Source organism: Mesoplodon bidens (genome assembly GCF_964165515.1).
Source record: "Mesoplodon bidens genome assembly, chromosome: 3".
NCBI classification, from domain to species: Eukaryota; Metazoa; Chordata; class Mammalia; order Artiodactyla; family Ziphiidae; genus Mesoplodon; species Mesoplodon bidens.
In genome coordinates, this window is record NC_138178.1 from 152,865,486 (window position 1) to 152,883,580 (window position 18,095).

An 18,095-nucleotide genomic window follows, 5' to 3' on the forward strand; every position below is an offset into this window, starting at 1 on the left:
AATTTTTCTAACCTAAGAAGTAACCTTCACTGATTCAACGCATCAGAACTTTAAATGATCCCAACCCCTTTTTTTCTTTAGTGGGTTCGTTGTGACACTTCAAGAACTGGCGTGAGAAACAGGATCCATGTGAAACTCAACATCTGGGTCAGTCGCACAGGGCAAAGTGAGTCATACATCAAATGACATGAAATCATCCCACAAGAAATACTGATTGCGTCCCTGCCTCGTGAAGCATCGTCTGGAGGGATGGTAGGGGACGAAAACCGACTGCTGCGACAGGCGTGGCAGCAAAGTGAGCAGCGCGCCGGGCGGTCCGGGCAAGCCTCCTTCGGGCCGAGACAAGGCGAGGCTGCCAGCCTCCCCTCCCACGCCGGCCGCCTCCGCACGGGCCCGCGTGCAAGTCAGCATGGCCTGTCCCGGTCCCCAACCCTAACGGCGTGCCGGTGTACAAACCCAGAGCGCTGCTTCCCCCGACCGACTTCCACCCACACCCCGGGGAGAATCACTCCTCCTGCCTTGTCCGCTAGAAGCCGACCCACCCCCGGCTTCTCCGGATCCCGCCTCTGAACCACGCCCCCCAGCAGCTCGTTGCTCAAGATCCCCGTACAAAATGGCGGCTGGGCCTGGAGAACCAACCATAGAGACGCCCACCTTCCACGGAGAGCGCGCCGACCTCTTAAGGACGCCCGCGCCTCCCTGAGAGGCGTGCCGACGTCGTCTTCCGGCGGAGACGGAACAGCGGGCGCCGCCAAGGGCCCTTCTAGGAGAACAGCGAGCAGTCTCGGTGGTGCCGGGTCATCCGAGCCGTGTCACGTGGCTGGCGAAAGCCGTCGCGGAGGCTGGTGGGGAGGAGAAATGGGCGGGAGGACTGGGCGATAGCTTGAAACCCGACGACGACGGGGTTGTCATGGAGCCGCGGGGCCGGGCTCGCGCATGCGCCACTCTACTCGCGGGTCGTCCGGTCGCGGAGCGGCGACCTCGGTCCTAGGTGAGAAGAGGAGGGCTGAGGGTGAAGGGGGAGGGTTTGGGCGAGGAGCGTGGGAAAAGGAAGTGGGAGTAGGGGAGAGAAGAAGGGAAGCAAGGTAGGCAAGAGGCCGAGCCGGGACTTTCGGGGGACAGAGGGCCAAATGATGGGAGCAGGGGGTGGTGCGTTCCTCCCCCATTTAGTTGGTCGGTTTTGCTGCGAGGGTCAGGACTGCGTGGCAGAGGAGATCGCGGGTGAGGAGGGGGCTGTGTGTGGGGAGCAATTGGGGTAAGACTGCGAGGGCGGGTGAGCCCTGGTCTAGCCCTGGGGGCAACAGCCGGCTGGGCATCCCGGCGGGGGAGCGCCTGGAGGCCCGCCGTGCTGTGAGCAGAGGGGCAGGGACTGGGCAGGTGAATGAGCGCGGGAGCTGGTAACCCTGTGAGGGTCCTGGGCCTCCCGTTTGGGGATGAGGGGTAGTGCTCTGTTCTGGGCCCGGGGCACAGGTGTGCTGTCTTTTTCAGAGACTTGCTGTCACCCACTTGGCTGGTTCTTCACCCTGGGTGACCAGCTTGCCAGGCGTGGTGCCAGGGGGTGGGGAGGTGGGAGAGAAGGTGGGCATTGCCAAGTAAGGACTTAGTGGTTAGTGTGGGCGGGTGCAGAGGAGCTCTGATCCAGGCCTAGGGCACAGGCCGCAGCCAGGCTCCCTGTTATTGCCCAAGTCCTGGCAGTAAGCGTTGCCTGGGCGTTTGCCCCGGGAGGCTGGTGGTATGCCAGTCACAGCACAGTCCTAGGGTCTGCCCAGTTCTGCCCTGCTGAGCTGGCAGGCTGGTGGATGCCTGGAGGGTGCTCCTGCTGTCTGGCACAGATGCATCGTGGGCTGGTGCGAATGGGGGGTGGGTGGGCACTGTTAACTGTGAACCCTTCTCCAAGCAGGGGATTTGAGGAAGTTCTCTAATCTTGTCTCCTCTTTGAAAGAGGAGAGTGGAGTGAGCCATACCAGGTTCCAAACAGAGGACATTGTATGCTTAGGATCTTGGACATGAATTTGCAGCCAAGCTGGAGCATGGAAATGGATGTGATGGGGAAGATGAATATTAGAGATTTAGGTCGATGGGGTTTTTTCCTCCTTTGTTAAAAAATCCACAGACATTCCCCCAGAATGGCATCTCCGAATATGCAGACCAAGAGAAAATGACTTCAGAGAAAACCTAGTAATGTATTTATAATTCCAGCAATTACTCATGGCTTTCTGGGTGGTAAGGTCTTAATTTTCTATGGCCTTGTCGCTTTACTGTATTTAAGCCTCTGCTTGGGCTTTCACCTCATACCTCTGTCCACGCATGCCTGTTAAACACATGACACATTTTAAAAAGAACTTGAGCTCTCAGGAAAGTTGCCAGGTATCTATAAAAGGAGAGATCTGTGAGCAGCATTTCAGATCCTTCCCTTGTACACCTTGGGTCTCCTTTTTATCGTAGGCCTAAATCTCCATAGAGACTGTTTGTGGATTAGACCAACCTCTGATTTGGTTGCTGGATTTACCCCTGAGGTTTCAGCTTAGAATAAGGGGTGGATGAGATATACCTGTTTCCTGCAGGAGACCAGACCTGGACGTGAGGTGACCATGGTGTTTGGAAATGCAGACTCTTGACCTTCAAGCTGTTCAGGTATTTTGGTGACAGCTAAGCTGCTAGGGCTGTCAGCAAGACTCAGCAGGACAGAAGAGTTGTTGGAATTTATTATTCTGTGAGTACCTCACACATTAATTGTTGGGCGCTGAGATTGCAAAGATGAAAAGACAACCCTTGAGCTTGAAGAAACGAACAGATAATTAGACTCTAATGTGAGAAGTGCATAAATAGAAGAACCAAGTGCTGTGGAGCACTTGGTAGAGTTTTATCTTATACCTATTTACATAAACCTCTGGATTTATTGATTCACTTTCCATTGTGAGTTTTAGTGTATATTGTTCTCTGTGGGAACCTTTTGGACAGTGTGTTACATGTGCACTTGTAAGAGGCCCATTTAGGGTCAATCCAAGCTTAACTTGGAGTCATCCTAATTCAGAGTTAGGCTCGTGAGGATATGAGATGTTTGTAAGGCAGTCGTAGTGGTTTCCAGTTTGTGCCAGGAAGCAGAGAAGGCACAGTGGGTATGAGCTTGGTAACCCATTTTCAACTCCTGGTCAGCTTATGAGCATCTAACTTTATTGTAAAATAATACTGAAGAGGCAAAAAAAAAATCTTCTTGAGGTTTTCATACTTCACCATTGGTGTGGCCCTGGGTTTGAGGGCGCCAGTAGTAAATGCCATCACTGCCTCTCTCTCGTCGCAGGCCTCGTCTGGTGCTGTGTATGAATGGGTCTGTTGTTCACTGGCTAATTGACGTCCTCAGCGTCACTCCCAGGAGGGAAGTGCCTCTCTCAGGGAGAATAGGTCAAGATGGCATGTAGCCCTTCATTCTCTTTCCCACTTGAACTTCCCTGGGACACTAAGACTATCTGCTGCTTGAAGAGAACTTTACTTAGGACAGAGGCTTCCACATCCAAAGCAGTCAGTTTACTATTCTAAAGTCGATTATGCATTCTTTATTTCCAATTGCCACCAATTCCCCAGGATCTAAAATCTGAGCATCTGTTCTCCTTTTAACGTCAACGTTTCAGCATTTTGATTCCCCAACCAATACTGTCCTATTCTCAGATGAGCCAGATAAATTCCTGTGTATTTTCTGTAGCTCCGTTGACTACACTTTAATAACAGTAGCAAGACCGTATTCGTTGTCTTGTCACAAGGATTGTAGAAGTTGGAGTGCTTTATCTAAAAGGCCTGTGAAATAATCCATTTCATAAGATAATGTGAAACTTTGTCAAGGTCTTAACCAGTTGCAACTAACATGAGCTATCTTCCTAATCTAAGTCAATAGCAGGGTCAGACTTGAATTAAGTCTAATTGCCCATCCACCACCGATGTCTGCTTCCATTTTTGCAAAAGCCCTCTGTTCACTTTCAGACAGTATTATTTCAGGAAAATGAAACTATGTACATTTGTTGGGTTTCATACAAAAGGATCCTGATTTACTTAGAGATAGTTTTACATTTTATTCTGCTTTTTAAACTGGATTGTCCATGCTGTCAAACTTCATAGCCGTCCAGTAGAGAGATGTGCTTTTGCATAGTGCCATGCAAGCTGTAACAGTGCCACTGCACCTTTCATGCACGTAGTACTAAACGTGCTCTGTCAAAGAGTGCTTGGTTGGCATGGACTGAATGGGGAAGCCAGTCCCCTTAAATGAGTTAGATATTGCACAAAATAATACTTACTTGGAATTGAGTTTAAAATTCTGATCAGTGTGCATTCCCTTTAGTCCACTTCTACTGTATGCAAAAGTATGAGCAAGAGGGTTTCTCAGGGATGCCTGTAAACCTCCTTGTCTTCTATTTAATTTTATGTTGAATCCCTTCTCTGCTTCTGGAGTGGTTAATGTTCTTCACTAGATCCTGTATTAGCAGAAATGTTCACACTCGACATTTTCAGGGTATTTCAGATACAGTGCTGTTTGGCAGGGGGCCATGTTTCTCTCTGCTCAGAAGGACAAATGGATGGAGTCGAGAATGGATTGTGAATAAAAATGCCACTGGGTGTTGCTTAAACCTACTATCTTAGTCCATTTGGGCTGTCATAACAAAATATCTGCAGACTGGGTAGCTTATAAACCACAGAAATTTATTTCTCACAGTTCTAGAGGTTGAAAGTCCAAGCGCAGGGTGCCAGCGTGGTCCAGGGAAGGCCCTCTTTCAGGTCACAGACTTCTCACCGACTGCGGTGGAAGGCGCTAGGGACCTCTCTGGAGCCTCTTGTAAAGCTCTAATCCCATGAGGTGAAGCCCTCATGACTTAAGCCCCACCTCCTAATACCATCATCTTTGGGGGTCAGGATTTCATATAAGAATTTTGGGGGGACACAAACATTCAGACTATAGCACCCTGCAGTTCCATTATTATTATTGTTTTCCCTGTTGGTCCCCTGTTCTCTTTATCCCTGCAGTATCCTTACAGCTGGCATCCCTTGGCGATTCAGAGGGCCTTGTTAGAATATCATGAAGGGCTCATTGCTCTCATACTTTGCACTGTTAGCCTAGTTCTGGATCTGCTTTGGACTAGCTGTGTGTCACCGGATCAAATCTAGGCTTCTTTCCAGGAAGTGGGCGACCAGGTCTGTTTGATTCCCTCTATACCCCCATTCCTAGCACGATGCCTGGTTCATAGCAGGCACTTGATAAATATTTTATTTATTTATTTATTTATTTATTTTTGGCTGCATTGGGTCTTTGTTGCTGCGCGTGGGCTTTCTCTAGTTGTGGCGAGTGGGGGCTACTCTTCGTCACAGTGCGCGGGCTTCTCATTGTCGTGGCTTCTCTTGTTGCAGAGCACCGGCTCTAGGTGCTTGGGCTCTAGGTGCATGGGCTTCAGTAGTTGTGGTGCACGGGCTCAGTAGTTGTGGTGCACGGGCTCAGTAGTTGTGGCTGACGGGCTCTAGAGCACAGGCTCAGTAGTTGTGGCGCACGGGCTTAGTTGCTGTGCGTCATGTGGGATCTTCCTGGACCAGGGCTTGAAGCCGTGTCCCCTGCATTGGCAGGCGGATTCTTAACCACTGCACCACCAGGGAAGTCCAATAAATATTTTTAAATGACTGAATGTAACTTATCTGAGCCTCAACTTCCTCCTCTGTAAAGTGGGATAGCAACTGAGGGGGACATTGTGAGGCTCAAGGAAAGAACCTTAACAGCAATGATGTTATGGGCGTTTGTGGAATCAAAGCACTATTGCATATGGTCTTACGTGTGCCTAGAAGTGCTTTTTAAGCCAAAATGTAGCATGCATACGTAAGGAGTTGTTTTTACTCTGTTCACTACCTCATCCAAAGAAGTGGAAAGTTAATTTGAGAAACTACACTCTGGGAGGTGGCAGAAAGTCCGGGGCCTGCAGATGTACCCCGGGAAGCAAGCCTGGTCCGAGGTGGGCATCCCCTCTGCTTTCCTCCCTCAGGGAGCATTCCAGAAAGCCTAATCAAATGTGCCTTTGTTAGCAGTTTACAAAGCTTCCACTGAGAATGTGGTTTGTGTGCTTTGCATTTATAATGGAATTAGAGGGCATCGCGAGGACAGTGAACCTCCTTTTGGGTGGAAACCATTCTACTGTTGAGTAAACTCGTAGCCTTTGTCAGCTGAGACCGCTGAGAAAGTGCACACAGAGCAAGTGGGCGCCGCCCGGTGTTCTTTGCCCTTAGTTTACTCACCACTGGCCTCACCTGTCTCAGCTCTTCAGGCAATGACTTCTTATGTAATTGTTTTTCACAGGGCAGTCCAGATGAAAAGAGTACTGATGAATGCACTTCCAGCCCAGTAAAACATGGAGAGGAAGAACCCGTCCAGAGAGGGCTCTAGAAGGCTCTCAGCCAAACTGAGCAAAGGCCCAGAGATGAAAAAAGTGTCTCGTCAACTCGGCATGGCAGCTGCTGAGTCAGATAAGGACTCTGGATTTTCAGGTTAAAAATACCTTATCGTTTCTACATTGTAATGAATGGTTTGCCTGAAAAACGTCCTCCATAAAAACTCATTTGTGTGGTAAGGATGAGAAGATTTCACCCACAGGAGAAATAGTTTTCTGATCTCTTCAAATGGTAATTCTGTTGCCATATGGCGGGGTACTCATCCCGGTCACAGTGGGGTTAGTTCTGAAGGAATGATTTGACATCTTTTTTCAACTTAGACTCTCAACTTTAAATCTTATATTTCCAACTGTGGCAAGTGGCTACTGGAAAAAATATATTTAAATACTCACAATTCTATTGTCTTACCTCCTTTTTCATAGGAATAGTTACATTGCAGGGAAAAAAACCTGCATGTGGTCACCACATATAACAAAGTAAACAAAAGTAGTATATAATTTGTTAAGATAACTTCTTTGCTGAGAAAGTGTTTGCTGTGTTTAAAAACATTTCCCCCCATAACCCATCCCTGCCAGTATTTGTGCCTTTTGTATTTGGACTGTGAGTCTCCTGGCCCAATTCCAAACTTGAGTATCTGTTAGAGACAAGAAAGCAAGACAGTTTTCCTTATTGGTTTGTCTTAAACTTTATCTGAAAGGACTAGTTGCACACCCAGTAAATCTCTTAATTTTGTGCCGAGGCTTTTTTATTTCCAGGTCTGAGAGTAGTGGCTTAAATATGGCTCTAGTGTCAACATTTTGGCCCAGGGGATGCAGAGGGGTGATGCCACGGGATTCTGGCTGGGTTAGCATCCTGAGAGTGGAGCCCTCTCCTGGAGAAAGATTTATATTATCCAGCCCACAGAGACTTACCAATCCACTGTGTTGATTTATTAATTTATAGTGAGAAATGCAGCTGTTAGGAAAACTAGAACTCAATCATCCTTAGATTGGTGTATTTTCTCCGTGTAGGTATGCTGCACGGGAAGCCAAATTATAAATAGACTGTTGCTCAGAGGAACAGAACACCGTCCTAGGGATTAGAATAAGGACAGTTCAGGGACGGGAGGGCAGGTTTATAGCCCTTTGGGTTTTTCTTCTCAATCTTTTAGCATTGTTGCCCAAGCTTGCCTCATCATAAGGCTCGTCTGAGGCATTTGTTAAAAATACTGATCACCAGACCCCTCTTCTGGAGACTGTGATAATGAGGGTCTGGGGGAGGACCTGGAACGTGAGTTTTATACTTTTACAAGTGTCTCTGGTGATTCCTGTGATCAGACAGGTTTGGGAAACTTTGCAGGCCTAGTGTCTTTTTTTTTTTTCTTTCTTTTAATATCGTGTTTGTTTTTTGTCTATTTTTCATATCCTGAAGGTAATACATGCTCACGGTAGAAGCTTAGAAATGTAGGTACATGCAAAGAAGAAAACAAACGTTAACCATAATCCCACCCCCTGTTATTCTCAATACTGTGGCCATTTTGGTACTTCGTCCAATAACTTCAGTTCTGTCAGACCAGCTGTTCTGAGCATGTCCCAAAGTCTGGATAGTTCTTCTGAAAGTTTCCTATTCTCTATGCAGAAGTGTCTTAAGAAGTATTGTGCTGTTCACATAAGGCAATATCAAAAATACTCAGATACACTGCGCTCCAGAAAGTGGCCCTAGTGAATACCTTCAGCCACAGCTGGGCCAGCTGCCAGTGGTTTCGTCACTGCCTGAGTTATCATTCCAGTTACCTTGGGATGTGATGTAATTTGAGATTATTAATTAGCTGCAGTCCATATTGAGATTTTTCCCATTGTCCCAATAGTGGCCTTTATAACTGTTAGTCTTTTTGTATATTTGTTTGTTTTGGGTCCAGAACCCAGTTGAAGGCTGTGCATTTCATTAATTGTCCCTGTCTTTTTTTTTTTTTTAATTTTAAAATTTATTTATTTATTTAATTTTTGGCTGCGTTGGGTCTTTGCCGGGCTGGCTATCTTTAGCTGTGACGAGTGGGGGCTATTCTTCGTTGTGGTGTGTGGGCTTCTCGCTGCGGTGGCTTCTCTTGTTGCGGAGCACAGGCTCTAGGTGCATGGGCTTCAGTAGTTGTGGCACGTGGGCTCAGTTGTTGTGGCTCACGGGCTCTAGAGCACAGGCTCAGTAGTTGTGGCGCACAGGCTTAGTTGCTCCGCGGCATGTGGAATCTTCCCAGACCAGGGCTCGAACCAGTGTCCCCTGCCTTGGCAGGTGGATTTTTAACCACTGTGCCACCAGGGGAGCCCTGTCCCTGTCTTTTAAATCTTATTTAGTCTAGACCAGCTCCCTCGTCTTCCTGTTCTTTTTTCTGGGACATCGTCATCTTTAAAGGAGTTAAGCCTATTGTTTTGTAGAATGTTTCACACTGGATTTCTCTGGTAGCTTCCCCATTATCAGAAATAGGCTAAACATTTTTTTAATAGAAAACTAAATTTTTGATGTTATATCCTTCTCATTGCAACACATAAGGTGACTCCTAAGAGTGTCTTATTCTTGGTGACACTCTGATTAAAGGAGTAGGTGTATGCCAGATTTCTTTACTGCAAAAGTGTTCTTTTCTCTTTGTAATTAATGAGCAATTTATGGGATGATACTTTGAGATTGTGCGACTATCCTGTTCCCCAGCAAACTCTTTTAGCATCCATTGATGATCCTTGCCTGAACCAATTACAACATTTGTGGTTTGAAAATGGTGATCTAACTCTATCATTCCTTGTACATTTTATTAGCCGACAGTCTTCTCTAAAGAAGTACTTCTCTCCTCTGCCCCCTTTTCAGAGCATCACTGTGGATTCACGGAATTTTTTTGTGATTTTGTCAATCCATTATCATTATTCTTTTTGATACTCAAATTGTCCCACATTTGGTCAGTGGGAGTATCTTCTAGGTGGCCCCTGTGTCTTTGACACGTCCCCATTTGTGTTGGAGCACATCCTTGCTTTCTGGGACAGTAAGATGTCCAGGCTCATCTTGCACCTTCCCTACCAAAGATACCAGCCATTTCTCCAAGGAACCCTGGTGTCCTTTTTGTGCAGAATGGCATTTAGAAACCAAGATACATGTACAAGGTACGCACTTTTCTTCTGAAGTCCTTTGTTTCTGGCCTAATAGTTCTTAACTAGAGGTGCACATTTGGATTACTTGTAGTGCTTTGTGAAAATAACACGTGCCTGGACACCAGATAAATCAATTCAGTAGAGTGAGGGGAAGACCCCAACACCAGTGATTTCTAAAAAGCATCTTTGGAGAATCTGATTAAATGCAAGTGTTGACAGTTGCTCTCTTCTAAATTGTAGTCACATTCCAGTCCTGCCTCATCCAGACGACTCTGAGATTCTTGATGAGCATTCAGGGTTTTCCCAGACTCCTCCCTGGCAGGGTTACTGCCGTCTCTTGGTTTACTCCAGCAGGGAGCTAATTGAGCCCTTTCCGTATGGATTTCACGCAGAGCAGCCTTCTTTTCTTCGTGGCAGAGAGTATCTTTCCATCACCCATTGTGCAGAACCCCCAGCGGGCACACTCAGCGTGCATTTAGGACACTAACAAAGGAGGTGCTTAACTGGGTGGAGGAGGAAAACAAGAAAGACACACTGTAAACCTCATCTTGATGAACTTATCCAGAATTTTACAATTAGAAAACTTAGGAGGAAGCTATTTTAATTTCAGCGTGGAGGTAAATCTTGAGGTTTTATAGGTTGGTTTTGTTTTTGTTATTATTGTTACATCGTGTAGTGCCCGGAGCCTCTAAAGGTCTTATTAATCTTGCCCCAAGTCACACGCACACTCCTCTTCCCTTTCAACCACAGATTCTTAAAAGTAATGAGCTAACTTTGAAGGCTTTACCCACTTCTCCTGTAGACTGGTGATGGTTACTTTCTCATGAACCCAAATGGATGCAGGCTTTTGTGTGTAATAGAGTTAGAAGGGAAGTCCGCTGTCCTAGGGCAGTGATTCTCAATCTCTTGGGGTGGGAGGGATAATTATGGCTCCCATTGAGAATCCAGTGAAAGTTAGATACCTGCTCCTCAGAAAAATTCGCAAAAACACATACCACAAATGTTCCATTCCGTTTCAAGGGGTCCATGGCTCCCCAGGAGGACTGGTTAAGAGCCTGAGCAAACTGACCATTTTTCCGCCCACCAGATGGGAGCTCTGAATGCCTGAGCTCGGCAGAGCAGATGGAGTCTGAGGACATGCTGAGCGCCTTAGGCTGGAGCCGAGAAGACAGGCCAAGGCCGAGCGCCAAGCCTGCGAGCGGTGCCTTCCCAACACTGGCCCCCATGGTTGTCATGAAGAACGTGCTGGTCAAACAGGTGAGGAGGACTGAGCTCTCATAACTTCTTTGCACGCTAGAGTTCCTGAGCTTCCTGTGCCCAGAGCTCCTCCCTCTCTGCCAAGGAGAGATGTGAGAAGCAGACCACCGGCACCGCACCAACACGTGCTTCTGTGCTGGGAAGAGGATGTGTCCTTTCAACTACTGACGGTGTTTGCAAAAGGAATACAGGAGTCATCACATGTGCTCTCATCGTCCAGATAGTAAGACTGTTTTATTTCTGTATCCCTAGTTTGTCCAAAGCGATCTGGACTACTTTAGTCATGTTTAAAGGAACCAAGCAGAAATGTCCTAACTTCTGTAGTGCATTCTAAGATACGACAGAATTTAAGGTAGAAACAAGAGGATCTCTTCTTAATTTGACTGGGACTTTTAGAAATATTTTTTTGAGAAGTAGAGTCCATTTCCCTGTGTCTCATGTTACATTCTGAGCACTTTCTTAGTAATCAGCCAGAACTATGTCATTAGTGAGAAAGGAGCTCTTTGGTTTAGGTATGGCTGTACCAGCAGACTCCACACGGCATTGCTGAGGAATTGAAAAATAACCCTGTTTCAGGCTTTCTTATATAACTATGCAAATTATGTGATTATTGTCTAGATACGAAAGAAAAGAAGATTTAGATAAAAATCTAAGCTAAGCCCCAGTGTTTGGAACAAACAGCTCAATCATATGAACTTAAAGAACATGTAACCTTACCCTACTTTGCTCTGAAATAGATTAGTCCTCGCATGGGTCCGTCGATGAGGCTGCTCAAAGCTAGTGAAGTTTGACATCTGGCTGTATGTTGTTGACCTTCCCACCTTAGGTAGAAGAATGTGGCTGTAGCCTGACAGGAGACCTTAATGTCTTAACTATTACCTAGTTATTGCTGAACAACACAAACTGATTTTCAACAAGGCAACCTGGTGAGTTTGGAAAAAGAATTTGCAGATATTTGCTTGGCACATCACATCTCAGCTGGAAGCACAGCTCTCCTCACTGAAATGAGGCGAGAGAATAAAGACATGAAATGGAGCCCAAATGAGGTTGTCCAGGCCCCACTGGTGCTTCTCAGGGCTTCCTGCCTCCTGCTGTTTCCTCCCTGCCTTCCTCTCTGGCCCCCTGGTCACTCTTCCTTAGGCATCTTTGTTGATTGTCGTGGGCGAGGCTGGCCGCTCCAGAGGGCTATTGCAGGGTGAGTAGGCGGGTCCAGCAGAGCCATCTTCTTCAGGACAAAGACCCACTGGGAAGGCTGCTGGGCTTGATCAGGAGACAGGAGGCTTGGGGGCAGACTGACCTGATGGAGCAGTCTAGGAGTTTTGTTTTTTCACATATGCTAGAATCCAGCACATTCCAAATTTAAAAACATTATACACTTTAAAAAATCTCTGCTTATTGCATAATGTCTTAGTTATTGCTGCTTGGTTTTAGGATTTTTCTTTTGAGGCTCTGATTCCAGTTCTGTCACCAGACTGTGTGATCTTACACACAATTACTTAATCACTGTGAACTTCATTTTCCTCATCTTTAACATGAGGCTAGGATTGATTCTAGAGATCCTATCCAAGTCTAAAATCTTGTCTGGTATTCCCTCAGGTGATTTCAATAAGAATGGTACCTTGTAAAATCTAAATTAGAACAAATAAGCTAAGTATCTAAGTGGGCATAACAATAGCATTAGGAAGAATAATCCAGTGAAATCACCTTGGGAAAGCAACGAGTTCGGTATTTTCTGGATCCATTTGCCTTGTAGGTCAACCCTTATGGCATGAGTGAGCAGGGGGACAGCCTGAAGTTCTGCTCTTGACTGATCTGGACTAGGCTGATGTCTTCTTTGAAAGACCCCTGATTTTTGTTATCTCCTCTGACGGGGGAGTGTGGTCGCTAGGCCCAGCATTGCTTGCTTATGGACATCCCAGAGTATATTTGAACACCAAGAGGGCTCCAGAATGGACTCTCCAGGTCATCCTGGCCTTTGCACAGGAGATGAACTGTAGTTGAACTTGGCCAGGAGTTCCTAAGCAGGTATCCAGGAAGCTGAAATGTGTGCACATCAGGTGCCGGTGTGGGAGCAGAGTCCATCGCTTTCCTCAGATAAATCACGTGACTTAAGGGTAAGAGCCTCTGTCAGGCTCGCTCTCTGCCTAGCCTCATCTACACTCATATCTTTGGGCCCGGGTTGGAATTGGACTGGCTTTTAAATATTAGAGACAAGTTCATGGAAAGTCCTTGTAATAAAGAGTCTGGGTCTATCTTTTAAATGAATAAATACGTGAGAAAAGTAGCCATGCCCTTCTTTATTAGATTACTGTCTGAATCAGTACTTTAATTAAAAATTAAAATGTATAATTGAGGAGTAATAGAGCAAAAGCAATGTAGCAGAATGGTTTGGATGGGTTTTAGAGTCAGAGGATGGAATCCTACCTTCACCACTTAGTAGCTTGGGGACTGAAAGCAAGTTATTTCAACTTCCTAAGCCTCAGTTTCCTGTTTGTGAAAGGAAATGATGACTACCTCATGGGATCGTTACGGCGATTCAGTGAGACAGTGCATGTGACACCTCACACACAGTGCTAGCCTGTGGTAAGCACCCGTACACGGTGGCTGTTCCCGCCTCGCAGAGCTTTGTGGTAGTCGGGCGTCATGGCCTTAAATACAGGGGCCCGTGAACTCCTGACAATATGTAACTTTTTAATCAAAAGTTGTTTTCAGGTAAAAGAGGTTCCAGATGTAACTAAATGAAGATAGACTGGTGTGAAGTCACATTTATAGTATTGAGATTAGCACATTTTAACTTATGCCGGCAAATTGTACTATCCGTCCTTTTTTAAAAAAAAAAATTTTTTTTTAATTAAAAAAATTTTTTTTACTTTACTTAATTTATTTAAAAAAATTTTTATCGCACTGCATGGCATGTGGGATCTTAGTTCCCCCACCAGGGATCGAACCCGTGCCCCCTGCAGTGGAAGCGCGGAGTCTTAGCCACTGGACCCTCAGGGAAGTCCCCTATCCATACTTTTATTGCCTTACCTGTGACCTTAACTATGTCACTACTTCACCTTCCTACAGTTTCTTTTTCTCAAGTGATAGCACTTGAATAAAGACAGCTATTTCCTCCAGTTTTCCCTTAAGACAAAAAATATATGATGTCAGACCCAGATGAATTTTGAAGCCACATCTCCAGTCATGTTAAGAAGGGCCACCCCGTGTGTGAGGGAAGCTGTGTACTTATATCTGAGTATTTGCTTTGCCTCTTGGACAGCTGCAGGTAACATGTAGTGTGCTGCTCTTTTCCTTTGCTTTTTCCTTCAGGGCAGCAGCTCATCCCAGCTCCAGTCGTGGTCTGTGCAGCCCTCCTTTGAAGTGATCTCAGCACAGCCCCAGCTCTTATTCCTTCATCCACCTGTACCGTCTCCTGTCAGCCCATGTCACGCTGGTGAGAAAAAGTCGGACTCCAGGAACTACTTGCCCATTCTCAATTCTTACACCAAAATAGCCCCACACCCAGGCAAAAGGGGCCTTTCCCTCAGCCCAGAAGAAGGAGGAGAAGGTGGAATGCAGAAGAAGATCTGTACTGAGAGACTTGGGCCAAGCCTGTCTTCTAGCGAGCCGACCAAGACTGGTGCTGGCCCACCCAGGCCCCTGACTCCAGCGCCCCCCAGCACCAAGCTTGCCGAGGACTCAGCTCTTCAGGGTGTGCCCTGCCTGGTGGCAGGGGGAAGTCCACAGACGCTTCAGCCAGTGTCCAGCAGCCATGTGGCTAAAGCTCCCAGCCTGACCTTTGCTTCCCCCGCCAGCCCTGTCTGTGCGTCAGACAGTACCCTGCACGGGATGGAGAGCAACTCCCCGCTGTCCCCACTGTCAGCTAGTTACAACTCCCCTCTGTGGGCTGCGGAGCACCTCTGCCGCAGCCCAGATAGCTTCTCAGAGCAGCGGCAGAGCAAGCACAGGCGCTTTCAGAATACCCTAGTAGTCCTACACAAATCTGGTTTGCTGGAGATCACTTTGAAGACCAAGGAGTTGATTCGTCAGAACCAGGCAACTCAGGTGGAACTAGACCAGCTCAAGGAGCAGACCCGGCTATTTATCGAGGCCGCCAAGAGCAGGGCTCCTCAGGCTTGGGCCAAGCTGCAGGCGTCTTTAACATCAGGGTCAGGTCATACTGGCAGTGACCTAGAAGCATCCTCCGATCAGCCAGACATATAACATCGAAGGCATATTTTCCTGTTACTTGAGTGGTTCTTTTTAACTCTTTTACCATTATCTACTCCTGTTTCCCAAAACTTATGTAAGAGCCTTCCTTTTAAATTAAACTGTTCAGCGGTTCACTTACGAAGCCACATGCCAATACCTGGCTGCTGTCTTAACCTGTGGTCTGTGCACAGTTTACCTTTGTCTCCGTTCCACTGAGGACCTCAGATTTGGGTGTCCTCGAGTCCCTCTTCCTTAGCTTGCAGGCACTTCGATGGGTCATGGGCAAAGTGGGAAAGATGCTTGTGTGGGGCCCTTCTAGCTGTCACGTCCCACCCTCCCACTCACTCACCGCGATCAGGGATGCAGTGACACAGACAAGCATACAGAGTGACACCTTTCAAGCCAGGGAGTAGGTGACATAAGGAGCCCTTTGTGGATCTTCCCTTGAAGGTCTTAGTCACAGAGGAAAATATAAGAGGAGGATGTTTGCATTTTATGAGGCATTGTGCCACTTGGGAGAAACCTAAAATGCTTTAAAATGCTTTGGGCACACATTGGTCCTCGGATACAAGCACTTAATCACTTAAAGCTTTGTTTCTTTAAACTCGAAAGTCAAGGGGAAAGGGTAGTACTGTTAATTCATACACTTTAATCATGAGCCAGATTTCTGTTAAACTGGTAGGTGAAATATTTCAGATTTGTAAAGTATGGAATGGATTTAGGACCATCTGGAGCTACAGTTGATGCACTGCTTTTTTGACTCAGAGTCTGAAGAAAGGAGAAGTGGCTAACATCTCTTGATTGAGAGCTGGAAGATTCTGATAATTTATGCTTTTCTCTCTCTCTCTCTTCTTTTGAAACAATGCAGAAGAAGATTTTCTTATATGTGAAAATCCTAAAAGAGAGCTTCGTGGTTCCCGATTGTATAATAGAAGTCAGCCCTCTGCTACCATCTTTTTTCCCCCTTTGTTTTTACAAAAGAGGAAAGAAATGATTATTAAGCTTGATAAACTTTGAATTAAAATCATCATAAGGTTATGACATTAAGTCCACAAAAAATTGGAAAACGTTATCCATTTTCTTTCCACATCCAGAGTTTTCATTTGTCTTATGTCACAGTGATGTGGAGCAGTCTTCTGTGTTTCTTTCGTGCATTGGATTTAGCTGCAAAGCCAAAGGTGTAGTGGGTTATGTGAAGTCCATCTAGAAGTGGAGAGTGTTATGAGAACTTACAGATGATACACATTCTTTCAGCCTCATCGTAAACTAGATTTCTAAGTAGTAAAGTTGCCAGCTTTTTATCCTCCCATTTAAAAATTTCATCCTCTTGAAAATCTTTGTACCAATTACTTTAGTAAGAAATTCTGTATGACAACTTCATCTTTTCTGCAAGGAAAATGTTCTTGAAGTTCTTCTACCAAGGCCAGAAGCTAATGCTCATGTTTGCTAGGTAGTTGTAACTCTTAACATAGTTTTAAAATTACAAGGCTTCAGATTGCCTGCATTTTGTTCTCAAACATGTACAATTTAGATATGACCAATTTAGAAGTAAACAACTCAGTAAAAGCTTTAGACTCTCCTGGTCAATGCAGAATTATTACCTGCCATTTGCTTTCTGAAAGATTTCAAAAATCAGAGCAAATGTGTCTCTTTAAGCAGACTCTGCCCCTTTTAATATTTTCCTCTTGGCCCACACCCTTTGCCTCCCCTGAATCTGTGTGGTGCTGCAGGAGCTCTGCTCTGCACGCCATGCTAGGAAGCTTCCTATTTGGCAGAGTATGTTTGGCAGCAAAGCTCTAGAAACAGGTGCCTTCAGAACAGCCTGGGCACCAGTCATGAGCCTTACTGAGTCAAAAATCTGAACACACTTGCTGAGAACCAAATTTATTCCTTCAGAAAAACCCTCTGTGGAGCTTTATGCGTCTTGGACTCTTCTTCCTAGATTAAGGTTTGCATTCCCTCCTGTCAGGTAAAAGATGATGAAAGCCGTCATTGCTCCTCACTGCTGAGTGACAGGGAGAAGCAGCACCACCCCCCCGCTCTTCTCTGATGTTGTAACTCAGTGCGGAAGTCTCTCTGGGCTCTTAGCATGGGTGTTCTTTACCTAGTGGAGCGGTAAGCAGATGAAGCCACTTAGAGAAGCTGGTCATAGAAGGAGAGATCCACTGAGGCTGGCAGACGTGTGGAGCCAGAAACCAGATCGGCAAATGGAGGAACCTCGGAGTTGACTGGAAGGACCTCCGTTGGTTTCACGAGGCTGTAAGTAGTAGTGGTTTTAGTGATGCGTGATTTGATCTGGTATGAAGTTTTGTGGCAAAGCTGCTGTTTTCTAAAAGCCATTCTTAGCTCAAACCAACCCTTAAGAGAAGTTTCGGCAGATTGTGTCGAAACACAGTATTGAAACACATCTAGAAAAAGCTGCTGATTGAATTGGTTATGGGAATGGAGTTTGGTGACATTTGTAACTTATTACACTCATTGCTTTTTATCGATTGTGGTATTGTCTGACTTTACTATGATTCCTTCAGCAGAAAAGTAACTCTCGTGCATATATTGAAGTGTTTTTCCAGCTATGAATTCTTTAGGGTAGAGATTTATTTACCAAATGTGAATTCTTTTGAGGAAGTATGAAGTTTTGTAGAAATTGACTGTGAAATGTCAGAGAAAAATAAAAGTCACTTACTTGAAAACTATTTGGCCTTTGGGCTTTATAACTGCTTAAAATGCTAAGTGAAACCAAGAGTAAATGTTTGATTGATTTAGGTTTCATACATATGTACTCGTGTCATTTGGGGACCCTGGGATTCGTTACTGAACTTGTGGAAATTCATTGTTCAGACTCTCACCCGTGTGAACTTAAGGGAGATGCAGGCACTCTTAAGGCAAATGGATAGCCCAGCTTTCCCTAGAGTCATGGAGGTTAATATTGGGTAGGTGGGGAGGAGAGAGAGGAGAATACAAGCCCATGATTTCTTCCATCTGATAACGACACTTTCACAAACAGAATTTTTAAGTGGCAGAACCACTACAGTCGTCTCCTGGGATAAACTAAAGCCATATCAAGTGAAGTTCTTTTACCACAGAGCGGTCCTTAGCAAGTACATCTCCAAGCCTTTTCCT

At 45.8% G+C, this 18,095-nt stretch overlaps 1 protein-coding gene across 6 annotated transcripts; it reads left to right on the forward strand.

The window, feature by feature from the left end:
* The first annotated feature begins 492 nt into the window (after positions 1–492).
* On the forward strand, positions 493–17,668 carry CIPC (CLOCK interacting pacemaker). 6 transcript variants are annotated; one of them, XM_081228369.1, is made up of 5 exons: positions 493–991; positions 2,565–2,634; positions 6,323–6,510; positions 10,612–10,781; positions 14,061–17,668. In XM_081228369.1, the coding sequence occupies exons 3-5, from the start codon at positions 6,375–6,377 to the stop codon at positions 14,985–14,987; spliced, it is 1,233 nt and encodes a 410-aa protein (XP_081084495.1). In that variant the 5' UTR covers positions 493–991; positions 2,565–2,634; positions 6,323–6,374; the 3' UTR covers positions 14,988–17,668. The 6 variants fall into 6 exon arrangements, with proteins under 6 accessions (XP_081084495.1, XP_081084494.1, XP_081084499.1 ...); XM_081228368.1 differs by lacking the exon at positions 2,565–2,634; XM_081228373.1 differs by lacking the exon at positions 2,565–2,634 and having other exon boundaries at positions 496–991; positions 14,094–17,668.
* Positions 17,669–18,095: the final 427 nt, after the last annotated feature.